The 22,117-nt window shown below is 42.1% G+C and overlaps 1 protein-coding gene across 1 annotated transcript in view; it reads right to left on the minus strand.

Moving 5' to 3' along the window:
- The window catches only part of GPC1 (glypican 1), a 348,272-nt gene that overhangs the window by 26,083 nt on the left and 300,072 nt on the right, over positions 1-22,117 (minus strand). The window contains exon 4 of the mRNA XM_019542945.1: positions 4,606-4,771. Coding sequence (XP_019398490.1) covers positions 4,606-4,771 — 166 coding nt within the window. The remainder of the gene's footprint in view (positions 1-4,605; positions 4,772-22,117) is intronic.

Below are 22,117 nucleotides of genomic sequence, written 5' to 3' on the forward strand. Positions count from 1 at the left end.
GCAGCTAGGGTCTGGAACCAGCTTCCAAGAGAAGTGGTGCAGGCTCCTACCCTGGGGGTGTTTAAGAGGAGGTTAGATGAACATCTAGCTGGGGTCATTTGACCCCAGTACTCTTGCCATTGCAGGGGGTCGGACTAGATGATCTGCTCAGGTCCCTTCCAACCCTACAAACTATGAAACTATGAAAGTCCAGTTAATTTGTGTTGAAATATCTTCTATTTTCAACATATAATTATAAAATAATCCTGTAATTTCAACATTCAAAGGAAAGATCTTAATCACAAAAGCACAAAGTATGCTACACCAGTGGGCCCCCAAGATGGAACCATGATGGATAACAAAGGCCTTTACTTCTCTAACTTGCCCTACTTTGTTCCACATCCAGAAGCTCAGAGAGTGTGTGGGAAGCACCCTAGATCTGCAGGAAAAATGAAACTCCGGACAGCGGCATTCACTGCAGGAGCAAAATCATAGCATGTAGGCAAAACACATATGTTCAGAGAGCAGAGAGAGATGGTAGCTAGAGGATCCCAAAGAGAAGTTGGGTGCCCAAGCATGACAGTATGACCTATGCAGAGACTGTCAGATTGAACTGCGTACTCCTTGCTTCTTGAGGATGTAGGCAAGACTCATCACACTATTTTAAACAGATTTTTTATAATTTAACTACAAACAGAAGAGATGAATCTCATTGAAAGCAGAAAGGTTAAAGCACATTGCCCAAAAAACCATTAACTAAGGCTCTTACAGCTTTGTAAGGTCTCAAAGTTGCCTGCGAGGGACTCCATGTTGGCCTCAGGGCACCAAAGCCAAAGCTAGCAGTAATTGCAATTAGTTTGCATAAGAATTAAGATGCTAAGAGCCCATGAGCAACTAAAACGGAGACTCTATAGTTATATACCAGAAAAGTGCCATGACAAGGCTGAACTATACAGACACATTACAAGCATTCTAAGACTTTTCTGCCAAACAGAAAACCAGAAATGTGGTGCCTCTGTAGGTAACGTAACTGATGGCTTCATACAGTCATATTGTGGCATTTGAGGAACTATTGAGCTCAAGTGACCCAGCTGCAAAAGGAGCCTATTCAAAACCACAAAAACAGCAGCATGGTCTAACAGTGAAATAGTCAAAGGAAGGCCATAAGCCTTTTCTGAACCTCTGACCCATATGCCTGAGCTCAGGCCAGTCACAGGACATCATCAGGCCTCAAGTCACCACAGAACTCAACCTGTTAATGGAGGAAGGAGTCACTGAAGACATTGCTCTGTTCTGTCAAAGCAAACCAAGCTATCAGACTACACAGTGTCTTTCATTAGACCAGTTACATAGTTGGGAGAGATGTTATCCAAACTTCTGGGCACAAAATGTTCCTTGCATATTCCTTGAACATCACAACCATACCAGGGCTACCACCCTACTAGACTACGAAGTATCCTTCAAGCTGGATGTACCTACGGTACTTCTCACTAAGTCCTTCGGTTGCACTGTCAAAATATAGTTACCTACTAAAATGACTGGCTTAGTTCTGTATATTTGAAGGAAAAAAACAGTTTTATTTCCCTCTGTGTGAGTGGTCAGGAGAGCTCTGACCTGCTCTTCTTGAAGGGAACTAGCTAAAATAGGGCTTCTGAAGGAGTGCTGTTGGGCAGAGCTATGACTGTCAGACTGACTTATGAGTACCTCAGGTTAAAAAAGTCTTCGGTGTGAAGGGAGTTTTTAGTGTGATGTTTTTTAGTCATAAGAGCAGGCAGTGAGAATCTTACTTTTCAGAGAAGCAGAATTACCATGAAAATTATTTTCCTGGGAGAAAGCAGCCTGTCAGGAAGAGGAGCTCTGTGGCTGCACATATACAGGGACAATTTATTTTAAGAACAGTCTCCTAGGCCTTATGTTAGGTCCTGAAGTTCAATAAATAAGGCCCTTCTGCTACGACTTCCATAGTCCATGTTACTTCAGTCCTTTTGCTGCTGCTTTCTTAACTATTATATCTAATAGTCTGTAGATTCAGCTGCTTCCAAATACCAGGAGAGAGGTAACCAGAAGTGGAAGTAATAGGGTCCTTAGGTAACAAGAACCCAAATCAACCAGGACTTTTTCAAGTCAAGAAGATTACACCTAGGATCAATTGCAGAGCACAGGGGGAGAATACCATTAGTAAAGCAGCCTAGGCCATTCTGCACAAAGATGCCTTCTGGCTTTCTGGTGGTGTGCGTGATGGGAACAGCACAGTAACCCATGGTGGAGGTGACACAACAAGCACACATTATCTTTCCATTCACAACTATTTTAGAGCATTATGGCCAGTCTGTACCAATATTAAAGTGTTTTTGAAATAAAATAAAATAAAATAAAAATTTATTTTGAAATAACTGTTTAGCTAATGGACTGTTAAAAAAGCCTGAATTCCAATTTGCGGATATTTATTATTATGGTCACATTGTCTATTACTCTCCATCTATCACCATTACATTTCATTTCCCTGGTGACAAACTAGTTGTGCAGAAAATAAAAATCTTTTAGATGCATTTGCTCCATGCTCATTCACTACTCTGACCACTTACATGTAATCAGCTAGTTTACCTGCAGCTGCTGTCTTTGGGCCTATTTGTGAAGGTCAATTAAGAACAGCAGGGGGTTCTTTGACCCCTGCAAGTCTCTATTATTTCCACTGCCATGTGAAACACAGCTTTCAGTTTCTCCGGTATACTCTCACTTCTCCAAACTCTCCTAATATACGTTTCATCACAGGCCCTCTAGAAATATAAATTATCTGAAAGCTTGTCTAAATTTATCCCAACCACAAGAACCCCAAGAAATCCTTGCCACTCACCTCATTTCTGGACCAACATAGCTACAACATCACTCTTACACTAACGTATATAAAGATATCCAAAGTATATTATTAAGAGACACTGTGGGTTGGTGAGAAGCCTAATGATTGGATGAAATTCTGCAATTCAGTTATGCAAGAAATGAGACTTGATGACCATAATGGTCATTCCTGGCATTAAAATCTATGAGCCACCACATATGCTGTGACAGCTGAAAATTATGTCTGTGTGATAAGGTGCTTGCTGAAGGCTCTTTGAAGATTAGACCAAGTGTTTTTCTGTCATTTGTTCAGTTATTAAGCTATATGTTGTTGCTAAGAGCCTAATTAAAGTCAAAGATGTAGTAAAGCCCTGTATAAAGTAAGTCCTAGTAAATTTAACAAAGCCTTGAAGTAGTAAGGCCCCGTGGTATAGTTAAAATTAACCTTATCAACAGAATGCAAGGCTTGTACTGCTATTGGTCAGTCTAAGGACAGTTGAAGAAAAAGAATCTGAATGGCTGTAACTTATCAGCATAGCTCAGAAATTATAACTTGGCTGGCACATCCAGAAATCATTTAGAAGGAAGATGTAGCTCTGTGAAAGAAGTATTGATTTAAGATTAGCTGCTGGCCTGGATCAGTGGGCCCGTGGACCTTGAGGAGCCCAAGGACTGAATTCCAGGGTCCTTCCCAGTACCTTTTGGACAGCACTGATTGGGGATGCCTGACTTAACTGAGCTTTGTGGAAAGAGGAACTTGTTGTACATCAGGAATCAGAGGGGATTGCCGGTAAGTCGCTGACGCAAATTATTATTGTCTGTCTGTTGTTTTGTTATTTGTGTATAGTCGTGTTTTTGTTAAGTCAATAAACTTTCTTACCTTTCTACCCCCAACCATACTCTCAATTCCGAACTATCCACTGGTGGCTGAGACAATATGCATACTTCCTTTGTCACAAACAGACTTGTCAGCTCCACAAAGTAATGGATAAAAATGCAGCTTCTTCCCTTACTTATTCTCTTAGTTTTCATGTTGTACAGGTGTTTTGCTAGGTTCCTGAAGTTGGTTTTCTGCTACACTTCCCTTGACATCGAGATTTAAATATAAAGCAAATCACGCTTCCTTAGAATACAAGTTTGACTGACCCAAGCACCCTACTCTACTCCACTTAAAAAAACCCAAATAAAAGGAACATTGTCAGGTTAAGAATACCTCATTCTGACCCCACGGTTCTCCTTGTAGAAACAATTTTGTTACTTTGTACTTCCACAGCAATTTTCACTGGAAGATCACAAAGGCTTCTCCAACTTGGGAGAGTTCAGCCTTGATACTTGTGATACCATCCAGCCAGAATAAGGGTGGTATGATTTGGCCCTAAGCCTCAAGTGACAGGACAGTTGGGAAAGCGGAAGGGTCAAATTTCGGTACTTTAATCTTGACAATGCCTCTGTAAAAGGCTTCAGGAGTCATTCCACCATGTGTGAGTAAGAAACCCAACTGGTGCTGCACTGGTTAGCAAACCCCCTAATTTCTGCCTCTTTAGGCTGTCTCTTGGCTGGCAGCCTGACAGGAACTCCATTATCTTTTCCATTTAAACAGAATGAAACAACTTTCAATTCCTTCTACAATCAAGGACAGAGAAGGTTTAGTGTAACAAGAACTTGTCAACTGTTTTTTCACTCTCCAGGCCCTGCCTCCACAACAGAAGGGTGGCCATGAGCCTGGAGCAGGGAAGAAGGAAGGTACCATATGCTCAGTGGTTTTAGTAGTAGGGAACTGGACCTTCTTACCAATCAGGTTCCTCCATTCGGTGTCCAAGTCAGCCTGATTGGCCAGGCAGCCCTTCATGACATTACGGCAGTAGTTGTTGCATGGCTTCACGCTAGACATGCCCCGACAATGTGGGCAGTACACGAGCTTCATGATGGCCCGAGTGCACTCATGGCCAAGGGAAACCTGAAAGAGGTGGAAGTACAATTAGTACACGTAAAAAAGTAAAAAACTCCAACAAGACAGGCCAATGTACAGTGTGACATTTAACAGCCTGGTCTGATAGATTAAATTACTCTAAGACAAATTCATCCTCAAACTTATAAGTTATAACCTACTAAATCATGCTGTGATCTGGTAGAAAGGACTCTGGCTGGGAGTCAAGAGATGCAGGTTTTGTTCCTGGCTCTGTTACTTTAGAGAAGTCACTGCATCTCCCCTTGCCTCTTTTTATTTTCTCTGTCAGGCTTGTCTGTTTGGACAGCAAGATCTTCAAGACAGACTCTACCTCCCACTGTCCGATGGTGCCATGCCCACCACAACGTGGTCCTGAACATGACTGGTGTTATTACATGTCACCACATCACAGAAAATAAAAGCAAGAGAGAGTGGTAGCAGCAGCAGCAAATTATGCAGAGATAAAAAATACTTGGGAATGGAGTAGAACAAACACATTAAAGAGCATGTTAAACAACACTATTACTGAATTCTGATTTATTTAGCAAAATTCACAGTGAATAATGTTTTTTGAAATTGCAGGACTTACGGAACAGATAGGAATCTAACAGTGTTACTAGTTCATCTGCTTAGCTCACAATTCAGCGCCTTGCTGACAGCCAGTTTTACTAACCCAATTTTCTCTCTTCCATATATATTTTTTCTGAGGTTGGGCTTTTGTTTTAAACATCCAGCAATGCAGATTCTCACAAGTGTTCCTGCCAGAAACTTATCTTAGGCATGCTCCTTCTGAAGAGCCTGCTGCCTCTTGGGCAGGGATGAACTAGACGTATTTAGTTGGTATCACTGGGAAGGAATGGGTGTAGGTGATGGCCTTACAAAGATGAACAAATAGTGAAGACTTAACACTATTGAAAGTGTGTTGAAAATGCCCACAAAGATGGGGCATTCAAAGGTTTAAAGAAATAGCTCCTCAACAGGGGTTTTATGAGCCCCATGGATACCCTTTGGCAGGGAGAGCTGCAAAGCATCCAAGTTGAGGAGAAATTTGGTCCGGGAGGGAAACCGTGAAGGTGAAGTTCGGAGCAGCACCAGAATAAGATGCTCCTGGGAGTTGTCCCCCCCTCCATCCCCAGCTGAGGAACTGACCAAGCAGACTGCTCCAGTATTGTAACTATCCTAGTCATTTCCAGGTGCGATGCGTATTTGTAATTTCCTTGCCATTCTTCAGAGGTATTTTTCCATATGGTTCTGTGTCCCTCTATATTTTTTTTTTAAGACTGCCAAGCAGTTTAGCATTCCTGAGATACCCTGGAGTGGCAAAATAGCTTGTGAGAGTGACAGATGGGGAAATGCTCTGTGTGGAAAGAAATCCAAGTCTCAAGATGCAGTTGCAAGTCAGATATTTCCCCCTCCACCCATAAATTATGAAAAATACTTTGAACAGTATCCTTTTAAACTTGCTGTGGTATAAGAATAATCAATACTGAGGTAACTTCAGAAGACTGAGAGCATGCTGAGCAGACTGTCAGAGGTTAAGAGATGAAATCCCTGAGGTTCCTCTTCTTTAAACTCTTTTCAGCATAGCCTTTTACTTTCAATAAGCCTTGAAGAGGTGGTCTCCAGCACTTATTTTGCAAGAATGAATTCAGCGGTTCTGATCAGAAGTCCTCCTACTGCTCAGGTACTTCATAGACATTAAGGTCTACTTCGCATTTTAAAAGTAAGTCAGAAACTAGAGTTTCCATTTCACTTGCCACCGAATGGAGATGCCAAACCTAGTGGAGAACTAACAGGACAATGCAGCAATTCTTTCCCTGCACGCACAAAACAAACAGAAAGCAAGACCTAATCTAACCTCTGCCAGATAAAAGTGTGCACCATCCTGCCACAGAGAGTAAGATCTCGGCCTCAAAGAAAATTCCAAAAGTTTCCAGGCTTTACTCTCATTTTCAAAAGAGCATCTTCTTCTATTATGAGGAAAATGCACACAAACAGAACAAAATGTATAAAATGAGCACACAATCAAATCCTTACTACAAAACACTAAATGCAAGTTTAACGCCTGGGATTAAATTGTTTTAAAATTGTAATGCTCTCTTTCTGCAAGTAGGGGGAGCTTTTACCCTGCTGAAATCAGGTAAGCAAAACAATTCAGCAGCAAAAACCAAAACCCCACCAGCCACGCAAGTAACCTAAAAGAACAACACATTACATTGAGAATGTTACTTAAAATGCTAGATTTTCTTTGGATCCCAAGGTCTCCAGGAGCTTCACTGAATGGTAAATCAGGGGACAAAAATCAAGAGCTCATGTAATATAAATGCATACTATAAATAGGCTAACACCTGTCAGAAACAGACTATTCAATCTGAAATACTGGAAAGGCAATCAGGAAGAGAGTTGCTACTCACTTTCCTCTACAGAGTCTTTATGAACCAGAGGTGCACTGTGAAAGACCAGCAGAAGAATGCAACTAGCGTAAGCAATTGTCATGAGGAAGACTTTGTTTTGCTATTTAGCAGGCATTCAATACAACAAACTGTTCTAACTGACTACCTAAAAACCAGTACACAATATAATAATAATAATAATATTATGTCTCAGAAGCCAGTGAGTCAATCAGCTAGGATAAGGGAGGTTCTGAAAACAGGTACTTGCCTAGGGTGGGGCTGTCTGACTTCTGAGTCACTGGGGGCTGCATGCTGCATGGGTCACAGACCCTGGGCCTGCTGCAGGGACTCCCCGGGATCCTAACTGCACAGGCAGCGCAAGCCCCTGCCTTCCCACCATGCTGCCCTACCACAGAGACCCTGACCACTGCAGCAGCAGGAGCAGGGATCCTTTAAATTAAAGGATTTTTTTTAAAGTGACTGTAATGCTCATGAAGCCAATGGAAACTGATAGATCATTGTATCCCCTGGCACACTCTAAGACAGAGAAGTAGGCAGTCTATCCTGGGGGCTCAGCCCCCATCCCGTGGGTCAGCATTGGCCCATGCAGCTACCCCCAGGTCTAGAAATTTGGCAGCAGAGGAACAGTGGGAATTAACACTGCCACTGTTCCCCCAACAAATTTTTAGTCCCTGTGGGTCAGATTACATGGTCCTATGCACAGGGCTACAGGAATGATCTGGTGTGGGGCCTGATCTAACATGAAGAGCTGGGACCACGTACTGAGCAAGACCTGCATGGCAGATAAGGTCCATGGCCTGGATCTGGCCTGTGGACCAACCCCACACCATTCATCCAGCCTGAGGGGTGGGCCAAAAGATTAGGCACCACTGCCAAGGTCTGGAACCAGGAACCAGTCCAATATCAAAGACCAGAAGACAAGTCCAAGATCAGGATGGCAACGGGACATAAATATTGATCAGCCTGCAATCAACTGCCACAGGTGGGATTAAGAAGGGCCCTACTGCTTCTTTTAGCTAACCAAGTGGTGCATGGACACAGCCAGTCCGACACACTTGTGCTGGTCAATGGAAACCGGGTGGGACTGACTGCTAGGGCTCCTAAGAGTAGGGTAGGATTATGCAGGGGAAGTGGTTCTGTGACGTTCTCTGTGGAGACTTGGTGAAACCATCTCTGTGTGAGAGAAGATAATTTCTACTCTATGCCTACTAGCTCCATATCTCTTTTGGAGTGACTGACCAACAAGAGTGCAGCTGCCTGCACTGATTTCCTGTGATGTGACACCTATCCTACAGGGCACAAAACAGCTGCTGCATGGCCATAACTTCTACTCACATTCTAAGCCAGGCTAGACTGAAACCATCCCACATTAGGCAAACATCTGCTAATAGCATCAGTGCTTGCTTACGGTTAACATCTGCCTTTGGTTGGCCATTCCAAATGATGCACTAGGCAGACAGAAGGCTCTCTGAGGTTTCAAGCTGAATTCCTGAGAGTAGGAGAAAAGCCCTGCCTTTAATGCATAACTGAACAAACATGACTTGGATGCCACCAAGAGAAAGTTCGTGCATGGCCAATTTGTCATTCTTGCAAAGTGACTTTTTCCACCAGAGGGACACTTTAATATCACGCTGTACAAGGTAGCTTGGAGGCAGTGTTCAGACTGCAGTATACACGTAGGTAAAACAAACCTGTCCTGTGGTTTTCCTCTCTACTGTGCCTGTTCCTAGTATAAACACATTAGGACACTCGTTCATGCCACAACTGTTGCTTTTAAAATGACCTTGCCATTAAATTTGTCAGATTCCAAGTGCTCAAATTTGTCTCTGAGCAACAAGAATTAGTCTCTGCTGGTAGATTTCAGGAGCCTCTCGCTCTTTACCCTGATAATTTATTCAGCACGTTTATCTTCATTTCCTCCCGAACTGACAGGCAGAATGAGTAGAGGTATCTAAAATGGGCATCCCTGCAGCTCTGTGAGTGAGGATATTCCTTCACAGCCAGATTTCAGCCTCAGAGTTCAATCCATCCAGAAGCCTTCTCAACCTGGAAATACTTCAGTCTAAAGGCTTAGCTAAGCTAAGGTGTTTGATCTAGGCTGGAAGCTCAGTACAGATGAGCAGCTAGATTTAGAGCTGAATTACAGGATTTTTGCAAGAAGCCTCTTTGCTGTAAAGGTAGATTTTTTAGAAGTCGGTGGCTATTTCATACGGCTGCTGCTATTGCGATTTGCTACTTAAACTAATAAGCTTTTTACGGGGTATTTAAATGTATAGTCCCTTATTTTGACATATTCAAAGGACCACTGGCTTCTTTCTGGCTTCAGTCTTTACTCTGCTGAAGAATCTGAAACTTTAATTTCCCTTGCTACAAAGCTCAAAGGCCTGCTATGCAAAAGTACTGAGCTCCCCTCGCCTTTACAGCATGTGTGAGTATCACTGTACATGTTTACACTGTTTAATCCAGATTCACAAGCCTCACCTTTGGGAGCATTGGCTTAAATATTTAATGCCTTCAGCAGCAACCCTTTTGGAATAAACCTTTAGAACAAACCAGTGTGTGAGCTGCAAAAGCAAGCGAGGTGTCAGAGAGATGAGAAGAAAAGCGCTGTGTGGGACAGGAAAATTAGGAGAGTAGAGAGACAGAGGAGTCAGTATATTAGCATAATGTCAGTTTAAAGTTACTGATTCAATTAGTGTTTGCTATAGTCCTTTAGAACTTTTAAAACGTGAGTTCCCCTTTTTAAAATTTTTCCCCTATAAGCATCCGGAGAATAAGGAGAGAAAGGCGTTCTTCAGAATTCAGTAGTACAGGTATGTTCATTGATTCTATTAATGATATAGACATAGAGGGTCTGATCCAAGGTCTATTAAAGTCAAGGAAAAGACATCCACTGACTGATAAGATTTGAATGAGACCCATAGTGCTTTTCATCAGTAAGAACTGCTGGTTCAAGTTCAGCTCTAGCTGGTACTGATGGAAAGTTGTCAATAACTAATGGATGTTAGTTTGCTTGGTAAAATGGATTGGTGCTTTAAGCCCTGTTACAAGTAGGTAACCTCCACATCAGAAACCCTAACCCCAACGGGCAATCTCAGCAAGGACACCAAAGACCGAACAGACCTAGGGACTGCACTCCTAACTCACCTTAGTGCTCTATCTGTTTTGTCAGTAGAGGACTTCAGGCTTCAAAGCTGTGACTATGACAACTCTCTCAAGAACTAACTTCACACACATTCAGGTAACAAGTAAGAATTGTACAGTACTCCTTGAGTCTGCTAAACTAGGGAGAAATCTGCTTGTGAATTTTCATAAGGATAATTCTTTTAAAATAATGTCTCTATTGTGAGAGCTGCTCTGTCTTAATTCCCCTCCAGTAAAAAAATATTTTCTCCATATAGACAAGGGGAAAGACACCTAATTAAGCAGTCTCCTACTTCCTCGCTCCTACCTGCCAACTACTAAAAAAGGATTTTAAAATGTCACTTGACTTCCTGTTCATCATCTGACTTACCAAACACCTGGTGCCAGCTGAAAACCTAAGAATGCGGGGCTTCCAGCTAATATTTGCAATAATTAATACACTGCTAATCAGAGGCAGCTATTAATCACAGATGGCTCAAAATCAGAGGCATGCAAAGTCTTGTATATAAAGTCAAAGCTAACATCATTTGTTCATCTTTAAATCGTCTGGCACAGCATGAAGACAGTACATGACAATAATTGATTTCTCTGAGCACTATCAATCTGGCCCAGCCTGTGCTGGAGTAAAAGCCTGCTGAAAATACCTGGCTGCACTCCGGTCAATGCCATTTTTATTAAGATGGGAATTTCATTATACAATCACTTCATGAAAGACCAAGTCATCAGGATTCTAAGCCTTTTCTAAGAAAAAAAACAACACAACCTTTATACAAAGGTTTCTAACTTTTCCTCCTCCCACTCTCACGTTCTGTCCTCACCTCCGCAACTGCCCCCCCTCCCCTCTTTCCCCAACATCTGAACAGAGGCAGGAGTTGCTGCAGGGGTAACAATGCACGCTCTGACACCTCTCCCATTAAAATACGTTCTTACATGTTCTGGGCAAGCAGGTGTGGAGGAAAATCCTGGCAGAGATTTGCTGTCTTTGAATTTTAATTGAGGAAAACCAAAGATGCACTATCCAGAGGTCACACTGGGAAGGGGGGGGGCATTTTAAGCTGTTTGAACTGTTCATGTTTTATAGAGGAGAATCATATTTACTGTGAATGTAAAAATCATCATTTACCAATAAATACAGTGTTCATACAAACATAAGATCAGGCCATATGTAAAACAATTTGCTTAAAGTGTACATATTATATATGCAGTGCCAAAAATATGCATTGTAGCTCTGCACAGCGGTGCTGTTCTTTCACCCTCTATCTGAAAGAGGCGCATCCTGCCCCCATTAAGTCAAGGGGTGGAAACAGATGTCACCTTCAATGTATGTTTTTTTATGATTGCACAAATTTTTATGGTGGCATGAAGCAAACAGCTGTCTATGCCCCTTGTTGTGCCACAAAAGCTCCAAATTTGTGGCTGTGAAATAGGTGGCATCAATTCATGCCACTTCACTATGGCAGATGTCTGTTAGCTTTATGGTCAGAAAGTGTGTCAGCCCACAGCTGCCCAAATTCTCCAGACGCCCTGAGCAGGCATTGCTGGGGCTTGAGGGGCCTGATGCTCAGTGTCCCAGGAACTCCCACACGGGATTGGGCCCCTCAAGCCCTGGAAGTGCCTACCTGGCTTTCCCCAGTTCGAGTGGTGCCCCTGGGCAATCTCTGAAGTACGTCACTAAGGCAACATGTCCCCCATTGTCCCCATTGTGGGATTGCGCCCCACCCGATGAAGGACAATCAACAATGTGCGTTTCACTCAGTGAAGTGGCTCAGCTGTGGCAGACGCATCCTGTGTCATTTGGCGACATCTGTTTATACCCAAGGAAAGTACCGTCACCAATTGCAAGTGAAACAGGATGACCAATGGCATTTCATTTGTTTGCTCTACACTATCCATTTTTAATTTGAAGGCAGGGAAGAGTGGCTGTCTTATAGATTTAAGTGTGTTGGTGCCAGCCTACCTGTCTTCTGTCTGATTTGAGGCAAGCATGACTAACTACTTGTTTCTATTTTCAATTTTTTGTTTTTCTTACATTTCATTTAAGGGCCAAATCAGTTCCAAATTCTACTGATCAAGTTCCAAATTTTGACTGAGCAGAGCTCAGTCGTTCAAGTCTGAGTAGCTCTACCTCAGAGCAAGTATCCTCCTTCCTAGACCCATTGGTCTGGGGCTTCAGATACTCCCCAAAGCTACAGCAGTCATCTTACCCCTGGAGGCCTTGGGGTATAGATGACCCTGGTCTTGCTTGCTCCTAGCCAAATGGCCAAGGTGCAAGCCACAGGGACAGTGAGAACAGTCCCTTGTTACCACAAAACTGTGCAGTTGAGCTTTCTGCATTTGGGGAAGCTTGCAGGGGTCAGCCTGCCCAGAGTACAAGGGGCGGGCCTTACACACTTATTAGGACAAAGTTTTTAGTGTTAGACAATTTGCATAATGCTTTGTTAAGGACCTAGTGACCAAAGCTAAACTTAGTGTGATCTTTAGTTTGGTTATTGATGGTTAAGAAGTATCTGGTAAAGTCTAGTTCTTGACAGGTAAGATTCCAGTTCCTTTATATCATTTCTTCTTAAAAATGCAGGATGGTTACCAGTTAAAATGGTAGGCTTGGAATTGTGGTATTTTAAAATACTTTTTCTTGGAGATAAGCACATGTGATTGAGCAAATTTTACAGGATTACATCCATAAAAACACAGTTCAACAGATTAAGATTGTTATTACATGCTTATGTTGTTGAATAGTTAACTGACAAAATTAAGTCTACCAAATTTTATCATCCTACACGGAAAGAATTTCCAGCCAGGCAAAACACCTCCATAGGCTTTAGTCTCCCTCTGTTCATGGTTTTTCTTTACCATCAGTGGCAACTGGAGTTTTTTTCATAGCACTATGACCTAGAAATTATGCCAAGATGTCAAAAATAGACACACAATATGTTGTGTCGCTTATCCCCAAAGAATCTGAGCTTATCCTTGTCAACAGTAAATTTATATGGTTAATTATGTGTAATCTTTGTTTAGAAATACAAATACTGGTATGAGATATTCTTCAGGCATTAATCAGATCCAGAAATGCACATGATAAAACTATGATGAATTAGAGAATACTTTTAAAGTTATTATTAAGTTAAAAAGCACATGACAACCTGTTTTCAGTTACATCATTAGGAATTTTACTATTGACTTTAGTGGGAGTTGCTCCTCTGTGGACAAACCCAAGGAAAAAAATGACAACAACATTGATTTTCTGAGAGAACAAAACTGTAGACAAAGTAGTATTGTGCAATAAATCATTTTAATTAAAACAACCTTCCAGCTGGGTATACAGTAGTTGATTTTAGTGACGATGAGCTAATGCAGGGAACCAGGTGGTTCCCTTATGAAGTGCACTGTTCCACCATAAGCACTGACATTTCAAGAAGGCTGTCAGCAGGTATTATCCTGCAATTGTGGTTTATACCAAGAGTTGAACTCTGTGACCAGCTGTGGGTACTTGCCTTTTTATGCCGTGTCCACTGTGAAAAAAAAAATGTCTGACCACACTTGACTTTTTCCTCGCTGGGCTGGGACGCAAATCCTTTAACAAATACCATGTCATGTCTAGCAAGGAAAAATAATTTAATATTTTGCAGTGCTCCTGATATATCCACACAGTGACTAATGCACTGAGGCTCTCTGTCTGACAGTTTATAACCAGCAGTTGCAAAACAACCAGAAGATCGTTTGTGGAAGAGAGGTGCACATGGAGATAATATGACAGAAAACTGAGAGCACGTCATAATTCTCTGCATCCAAAGTGGCATTTGTATTCCTTGTTTCCCCCTCCTGGGCAGCCTCTATGTCAATTACTGGAAATTAATGTGTTTTGAAACCAATTTGCAGAGGGAAGGAAGGATCCAAATTTTTCCAAATATCTCACAATTCAGAAAAGACTCAATTTGGAAGAACTAAGACAAAAGAGCTCCTTGTCATTTAATGTATTAATATGCTTTGAAGCAAAGAATCATAGAAATATAAGAGTGGAAGGGAGGATCTCTTGAGGTCCCACTTCTTGCACTACCATGGTTAAAGCATAGCTAGACTACATTCAGTATTATCTGAAGTGTAACCGTCATGCAATTATAAATCTTTAAAAGATGGGCTATAGCAGCAGAACATGCCGGTACCACCTTGAAAAAATGAGGATAAAAGGGGTCATGAAATTTTTTTTTTTTTTTTTTTTTTTTTTTTTAAAGAGTCATCTCTTGATTTGGTGTCTATGTATTACACGGGGCCCTTAAAAAAATCTGTCCCCATTAAGATCAGTGTCACAGATTCTGTCCCCAGAATACAAAAACAGTGTCCATTTCTTTTGGGAAGCTGCTATCATTAGCTATGAGAGTTTCCAATACTAACCCATGATTAGACCACATATCTGAACTCAAAGAAACAAGAAAAAACTTCAAAAGAGATTGTGGATGTTCAAACTTCCTTTATCAAAATCAGCCACTTACAGGGAAATAGGCAGGGCACATTAGAGACTTAAGTTAGGGTTACAGACAGCCTTCCCTTCGAATCTGAGATGATGTTGTTCTTGACCACAGAAAAGCATAACTCCTACACTCCTAAAATTGGAGCAAACAACTCATTTGTTCATGGGAAAGAATTACAGAGCCTCCATGTAAAAACCAGGACAATGGCTTCAGTGGACTAGGCTCTGTACTTGTTCCTCTTGCTCACCACCAAGCACGGGGAGAAAAGGAATTTTCAGGAAGACACGTGCCTATGAAACTCTCTTTCCAACATTGGCTGTGGCATCCCCTATCACATCCCCATCACCCACTACGACAGCCTGCTGGCACTGAAAGATGTATGGAGTTAGCTTGCAAGCTAACCGTTGTCAGTCACATTACGCTTTCAGCCATTGCAAACACTAGGCCCACACCTTCACACGCGAGGAGGAGGATTAGGCCCACTGGCCTTAGGACCTTGAAGAGCTACAGCTGAGTTACAAAACCTTTTCTTTTGAAATGCTGATTTGGAATAGAAAAAAAACACAGCTAACCCCTTTTTCCTTTTGAAGTTTGGCATGAAAGGAAAATGACAATCTGCAGCCCAGCTAGTGCTCCTCAGGCTTCAGCGGCTTTTATGTACATTCTAAAGGCATTTAACACAAGTAAAATAAGCACAAATATCTCTGGTATCTTTCCTACACCCTCCCCCCCCCCCACCTTGTACTTTCATCATCATACTGTCAAGGGACCAATGCCTGAGGTTGGTATTCAGGCAATAGAGTCTTTGGAAACATGGGCAAAGGGAGGAGGTATCTTTGGATGGATGACGAGGCCAGCTGATAAATATATGGAGCCAGGTTGGCTCACAGCCTATCAGCCCACCAGACTGCCTCATCATCTGAGCTCAGCTGGTTTGGCAAAGAGCACACGGAGGCTGACCAAAGATAGGCAGCCAGATTTCTTAGACAGTCTGTAGTTTCTCTGACTTCTGCATTCATGCAACTCTCCACAAGTGAGAAGAGAGCAGAGAAAGATGATCAGTGACAGGGCTAGCTCCACCATGCCTTATGCACATTAACCTGAGTTTGGTCCACAGTTGTGAGGGGAAGAGCAGAAAGGGGGACCCAGCTGCAGAACCTACACCGCAGAGCTGGCTTTACCCTCCTTCCTCCCAACTACCCTCAACTTGGAAAGGAGGAACTTGGCTCTTGTCACTATGGGGCACTACATTTGGCAGAGCTTTCTTTGGAGCCAGGAGAAGTCGTAAAGTTTGCTGCCAGACTCCATTCTGGGCTGTGTGAAGGGGCTCGTAAGAGCTGGTATTTATGTAGCACCATCTGGTATTAGGAACATGGTGTTGCAAGGAAATCAATTGCACCAGAGCAGAGAACTGTTAAACATTAGTCAGTTAGTTTGTCCCAACTTCTGTGTTAACTGCTTATGTGAATGGCTTGTGGGCAGCATCCTATTACTTTTTACTCTTTCAGTAGGAAAAAACTGAGGATTGAAAGATGTCATGGGATTAGACTCAGCACAGGGTTTCCAAGTAGATGTCTTCTTGCCTTGCAGTGGTGACTGTTGCACATGGCTGTTTGCACTGAACATAAAATGAGAGGAAATCATGGAATAACTGAATTCGCAACAAACAACAGAATGGATCTTCCTGACAAGAAGGATAAGATTTTACCATGATTCCTGTGTAGCACAGTTGTTTTCAAAGGTTAGGGACAGACATTCCACATAAACTGGTTTAAATGATCAGAAACTGGTTTAAACCTGTAACAGCACAGAAGTTCAGTGCACATAAACCAGTTTAAAATGGCTGACATGGGTTTGAGATAAACCTGGTTGAATGTAGTATCAGACTTAACTGATTTGGGTCAAACCGGTTTACACAATGTCTATCTCAGCCCCCTTCCTGTTTTAAGTTAAACAAGACTCCCCCAGCATCCCAGATGCTGTTCTGGGCGGGGCTCTGCTCTCTGTTTTAGCCCAGCAGGGCTGGCCCCTCCCCTCCCCTCTACCCCCTGGCTGCAGCTCCAGCGGAGACTGCAGACACAGCAGGGTCTGCCTGGCTTCCTCCTGCCGCTCCACCCTGACTACTTGCTGCTCAAGCAGGGATTCCCCACTCCCCTCTGCCTTACACAGACACCTCTCAGCATTAGCTAGCACACCACATGCTGGCAACAGTCTGTGCTGTGGCAGACAGGACAAAGGCAGACAGCACTGTGTCACCTTAGGGCTTTTGGAGCTAACCTACAGCTGGTAATGTCCCCCCCTTCCTTCCTTGGAAAAGCTGTTTAGTAAGAGCTTGAACTAATGGAGACAGGCTGTTTTCTTAATGAGCTGATAAACAATGAGTTAGGGGTGATAAACACTGAATTATCGACTCCCTGCTGGGGTGGGGAACCCCTCCCTAATCAGAGCCTCCTGCCTGGTCCTGGCTATGCCCCCCTCAGCTCAGGACTATAGAAGGGAAAGGAGGGCTGCTCTAGTATCCCCAGGGCTTCTAGCCTGAGCCAATGCAAGCATGTGCTGGGATTTCTTCAGCCCAGAGGGGACGTCTGTACAGTTACAAACCGGTTTAGCCTAGCTAGGTTAGACTAACCTGCAAAGATTGAAACAATTCAGGCTCAGGCTTTTTGAATGTCTGTCCTTAGCCAAAAGGTCCAGTGACTTGTACATTAAAAGCCTGTCAGCACACTATTTCACATAAAGGGCTGGTGCCAGAAAAGTAGCAAAAAGCACCTCTGCTTTAAAAAAACAAATTTCTTGGTAAAAAGTACTCTTTGTCAGGATTTCACCTATGTTAGGAAAGGAACCCTGGAGGGTAGAGTTGTAAACAAGAAAGATGTATACGAGGAGACTGGCATAGTTTTGCCATACATAGCCCTTGTTAGGAGCAGTGTGTGCTGCCCTACTTTGCACTGTACATTCAAAAGATAGGTGGTAGCAGTAGAGAGACAGAGGTAAAGAGGGTTGTTTTTTTTGTTTTTTGCAAAGTGGTTTATAGATGATAGTGATAGACTACATGCAGCCACAGGGGGCAGGACAGGGAGTAGTGGGTCTCAAAACATAGAAGAAACAAAAGGCAACCAAGAAATGCAGATCCTTAATGAGTTTCAGTTCAAACTAATTTTTGAAACCCTGTATACCAACTGCATTGGCCATTGTCTTCACATCCCCATCATTTCATCTAAGCATCTTCTAACCTTTTATTTTTAAGCTTTGTTGTTCTACCGCTTCTACCCACAGAGAGCAGGGTAATCCAAATGACTACCAGTCCATTCAACATTTGTGCCTCTCTCTTGTTTTCTATAAGTCTAGTACATTTAATACAAGCAGTACAATTTAAGGTCCTTTGAAAAAGAAGTCTCATTTTACTTCCTATCATTAGGTGGAACTGTGAAATCTGCATGCATGTTATTTATTAAATCTTATTTACAGAGCATCGCTGGCAGGCTGGTGTTTTGCCATTAAAATGGGAGGTTCTTACCCTTAGGTGTTTTGTAATTTAAATGATTTTTAAAACAGAAAATGAACACAAAATATATTAGGATGAGATCAACAGTGTGGGTGGAAGTCTAAGCCCACCACATCCAGCTCTGTTTGGATTTGCCCAGATAAATCCAAGCCTTACCGCAGAGTTCATTCCCAACATGTGAATAGAAACCAAACACTAATAACATAGCTATATGGGGAAGCAGCTGGCAAAGAACCACACAGAATTCAACAGCCTGTTTCAGAAAGGTAGAGATGAGGCAGCCATCAACTTTCCCAATATGGCTGGCCTGCTAGCATCATTTACTCTCCACGGATAAATTGTTTTATTAGCATTTTTGCAAGGAAAACACATCCAGCACCTTGCAAAGCAGCCATGGTTCAGCTCTGCCAAACTTCCACGAAGTGGAGCGTTTCCACAGCACAGACGGAATAGTAGAAAGTGCAGTAAAACTCAGCATTCACAATTTTCCCTAAAGGAGGCAACACCTTGAAGATCTGACTCTTGTCCTCTGCTTGTCTATGTGAATAACTTAGGGCCCGTGAAGGACCTCTGTAAGGACCCACAATGGAAGTAAGTCCAGAAGGTAGGCCCCATCCTGAAGAGTGAAACATCTTTCTGTACATGCAAATACCCCAAATCCTGCCTTTAAGTATCGGGCAACAGAACAACATGGGTTCTAGTGGCCATTAATTAATTAAATGTCCCTTAGGCCCCTGCTACAAGTTAAATGTGTTATGCCACTGGTTAATCGCACAATAAATTTAGACCAGCCACACATGCAAAGTAATTATCACATGACAAAAATGACTACCCAGCTATAAAAGAACCAATCATCTGTAAAGTTAGTGCCTGAAAATGTGTAACAACTCTATGCCTGGTTTCTATCCAGCTATAATTTGAACATGTAGCAGGGCCTTTACTGCTGTGTTATATAGCTATTGAGCTCTTCTGAATGTCTAGGTAAAATTGAATAGTGAAAGTGAAGACACCTGTTCTTAAAGAGAAAAGGGAGATTTGATGGGAAAGATCATAGGTGGTCATTAGTACTTCTGAAGGCTTTATGTCAGGGGTGTCAAAGCTATGGCCCACATGCTGAATCCAGCCTGTGAAACCCTACAATCCGACCTGTGGATTTCAAACGAACCTGTGTGCCCCAGCATGTGCTGACCCTGGCTCCAGCCCCATGCGCTACATGCAGTGCCTATACTGGACCAGCAATGTGCAGAGCTGGCCCAAGGCCCATGCTGCATGAACTGCCCACACTAAATTGGCCCTGCATGCTCCCTTGGACCCACAGAGGGAAGGTCTGTGGGTTCAATATGGCAGGTCCCAGTGCACAAGGCCAGGGATATATGAATTTGATACCCCTTTATGCAACAGGAAGCCTTGGTCAAAGCAGCAGTACATCTCATGTTTGGGTTTTACCTCATCATTGGCCTGTGCTGGTAGAGGATCTGCTAAAATAAGTTATTTAAAGAAACTGGTGCTCCATGGCTGTCTGATCAGTTTGGCTGCCAGTAAAGTGAGTTTTGCCAGTGCAGCTCAAAAAAAGGGGTTGATTTCAAGGCAACTGGAAGACGGTGCACAGGAACTGTGGGTTTGCAGAAATAAGTTAGCTGACTTTGTTTAGCTTTTTAAACCATGTTTCACAGTATTATACCAAGGGATGCCAGCAGTGCAGGACTGCTTCACTGGGAGGTAACAGAAAACTGAAAAACATCACCAGAGGAGGAATCTACCTCAGGGAAGCTCTCGCCTCTCTGCTGAAATTCCATAGTGGGGCATGGAAATATTATGATCTCGGCACACCAGCTTCAGACAGATGCACCTGAAACAGATCACTGGATAGGCAGAAGAAGACTATGAGACTCGCATCCAGAAGGCAAGTCATTCCTTGAACAAAGGGCCTATTTCAACCCAAAGTTTGCATGGGTAGTTACAAATATGCCATTCCAGAGGGACTTGAGGCTCAGGGGATCCTAGACTTCAGCCCTTACACAAGTTCTGATTACTTTGATGTGACAGCTGAATAAAACTGGAATCATAAACGACATTTTGTAAAGTTTTGCTCTGTGCAATGCAGTATGGGGCACTCAACACAGCCACTGACTGGCTTATGATCAGAACTTGTTAGATTTTGAACAGGGGAACACAGGGTCAAGACAGGACATAATTTTATACCAATGTGGTTCTCACTTTGCAAAGCTGAGATATCTTTTCCTCAGCTCCCCAGCTCCCAAAAAGTAGGACTGAACCCCTTTCTTTGGAGCTGCTTTCTCTGTAGTTCCTTAATTAACAGTGAATTTTCCAGCGTGAGTACATTAGGAACTTTTCCCTTGGTCACTGGGGGAGGCAGCTGCAGGAGCTGAAGGTTGCTGTTCTGTACAGGCAACCCCCACTTAACACTCTTAATTGCTTCCTGAAACACTGAGCATTAAGTGAAATCAACTTTCACTTTTCACTTTCTAAGGCCACCAAAAATGACCCGAGTCAGGGCTGCCTGGATTAGTGTAAGTTTCAGTGCTGGCTGTACGATGCCCGTGAGTGTTATAATAGAAGTTGCTGAGCACTAAGTGAATTTCACTGTATCAATTTAAAATGAGCGGTATAGCGAAATAGGGCTAAGCGCAAGTGTTAAGTGGAAGTTGCCTGTATTTGACTGTTAAAAGCTAAGTCTCACTTGTTTCCCTTTCTACCTGATGCGAGTATTCTTGGTTTCTATTATGTTTCCTTTTGCAGTTTCTCAAGTAATATCGTCTTTGTGCGTGAACTCTTATATAAAACATATATTTGACATTCCATAGGGTGTCATTCCATACTAGTATGTGTCAGACTTTTAAAAGGGAGGTTGACCACAGCCCTTCATATGCTTTGTACTCTTAAGAAATACTATTGAGAGGCCATAAAATTTGTGCTTAAAAGGACGCTCTGCTACGCTGTCCAGATCTACATGTAAATTGGCAGTGAGCAAAAAGCTGTTTCTTTAGGACCAAGTGGACACATTTCAGTTCAAATATTTAAATGGAATTTGACATTATGACATTATATATAAAGCCCTAAACTTATTATACTGTTAAAATAATTCACATTAAGTACAAAATAATATTCAATACATATTTTCATTTCAATTTATTCAGGTAGGCCAGTTCAACAACTAGTTCAAACAAAGCTGAGATGCCAAGTAGAAGCGAGAGAAGCAAAGTTTGGTTTATTCATAAGTTAGAAGATGAAAACAAGGTGAGAGAGGATGAGTTATACTAGTCCTCAAATTTTGATGCACAAAATGAACTCAAATAGTAATTTCAATCCCATACCTATACGTTATTTCAGCTTTGCCTAATAAATAAGTTCCTTTGAAAAGCAAGGAATCTTTGGACAAATTCATACATTCTGCAAACTTTATGTACTTTTATTTAAGATTTTATAATGTTGTTTTGGTGTTTTGTAAATTGAATTCCAATTTCTATCCCAATGCAGCGTCATAAAAAAACATAAATAAATACTTAATAATTTTCTAGTAAAAAAGGAAATGAATAATTCCCCATGTATTTAACATAAATAAAAACTATGCAAAGGTTAAGAATCTGAATAAAAATTATGTACAAGCCTCAATAAATGTATACAGATCTACTGCATCCTCATAAGCAAAAATGAATACCTACTTTAATGGCAACACTACAATTTGTCTCCATTCTGCATGTTTTAGTGGTTATTAAGCACTAAAACTAAACCATTCTTTAGGAAATATATATAAAAAGTAAGACTGAAAAAAAATAATATTGATGATTTGAAACAAAGTTCCCTA

The sequence above is a fragment of the Crocodylus porosus genome, unplaced genomic scaffold, assembly GCF_001723895.1.
Source record: "Crocodylus porosus isolate Cpor-Errol unplaced genomic scaffold, CroPor_comp1, whole genome shotgun sequence".
In the NCBI taxonomy this organism is placed as follows: Eukaryota; Metazoa; Chordata; order Crocodylia; family Crocodylidae; genus Crocodylus; species Crocodylus porosus.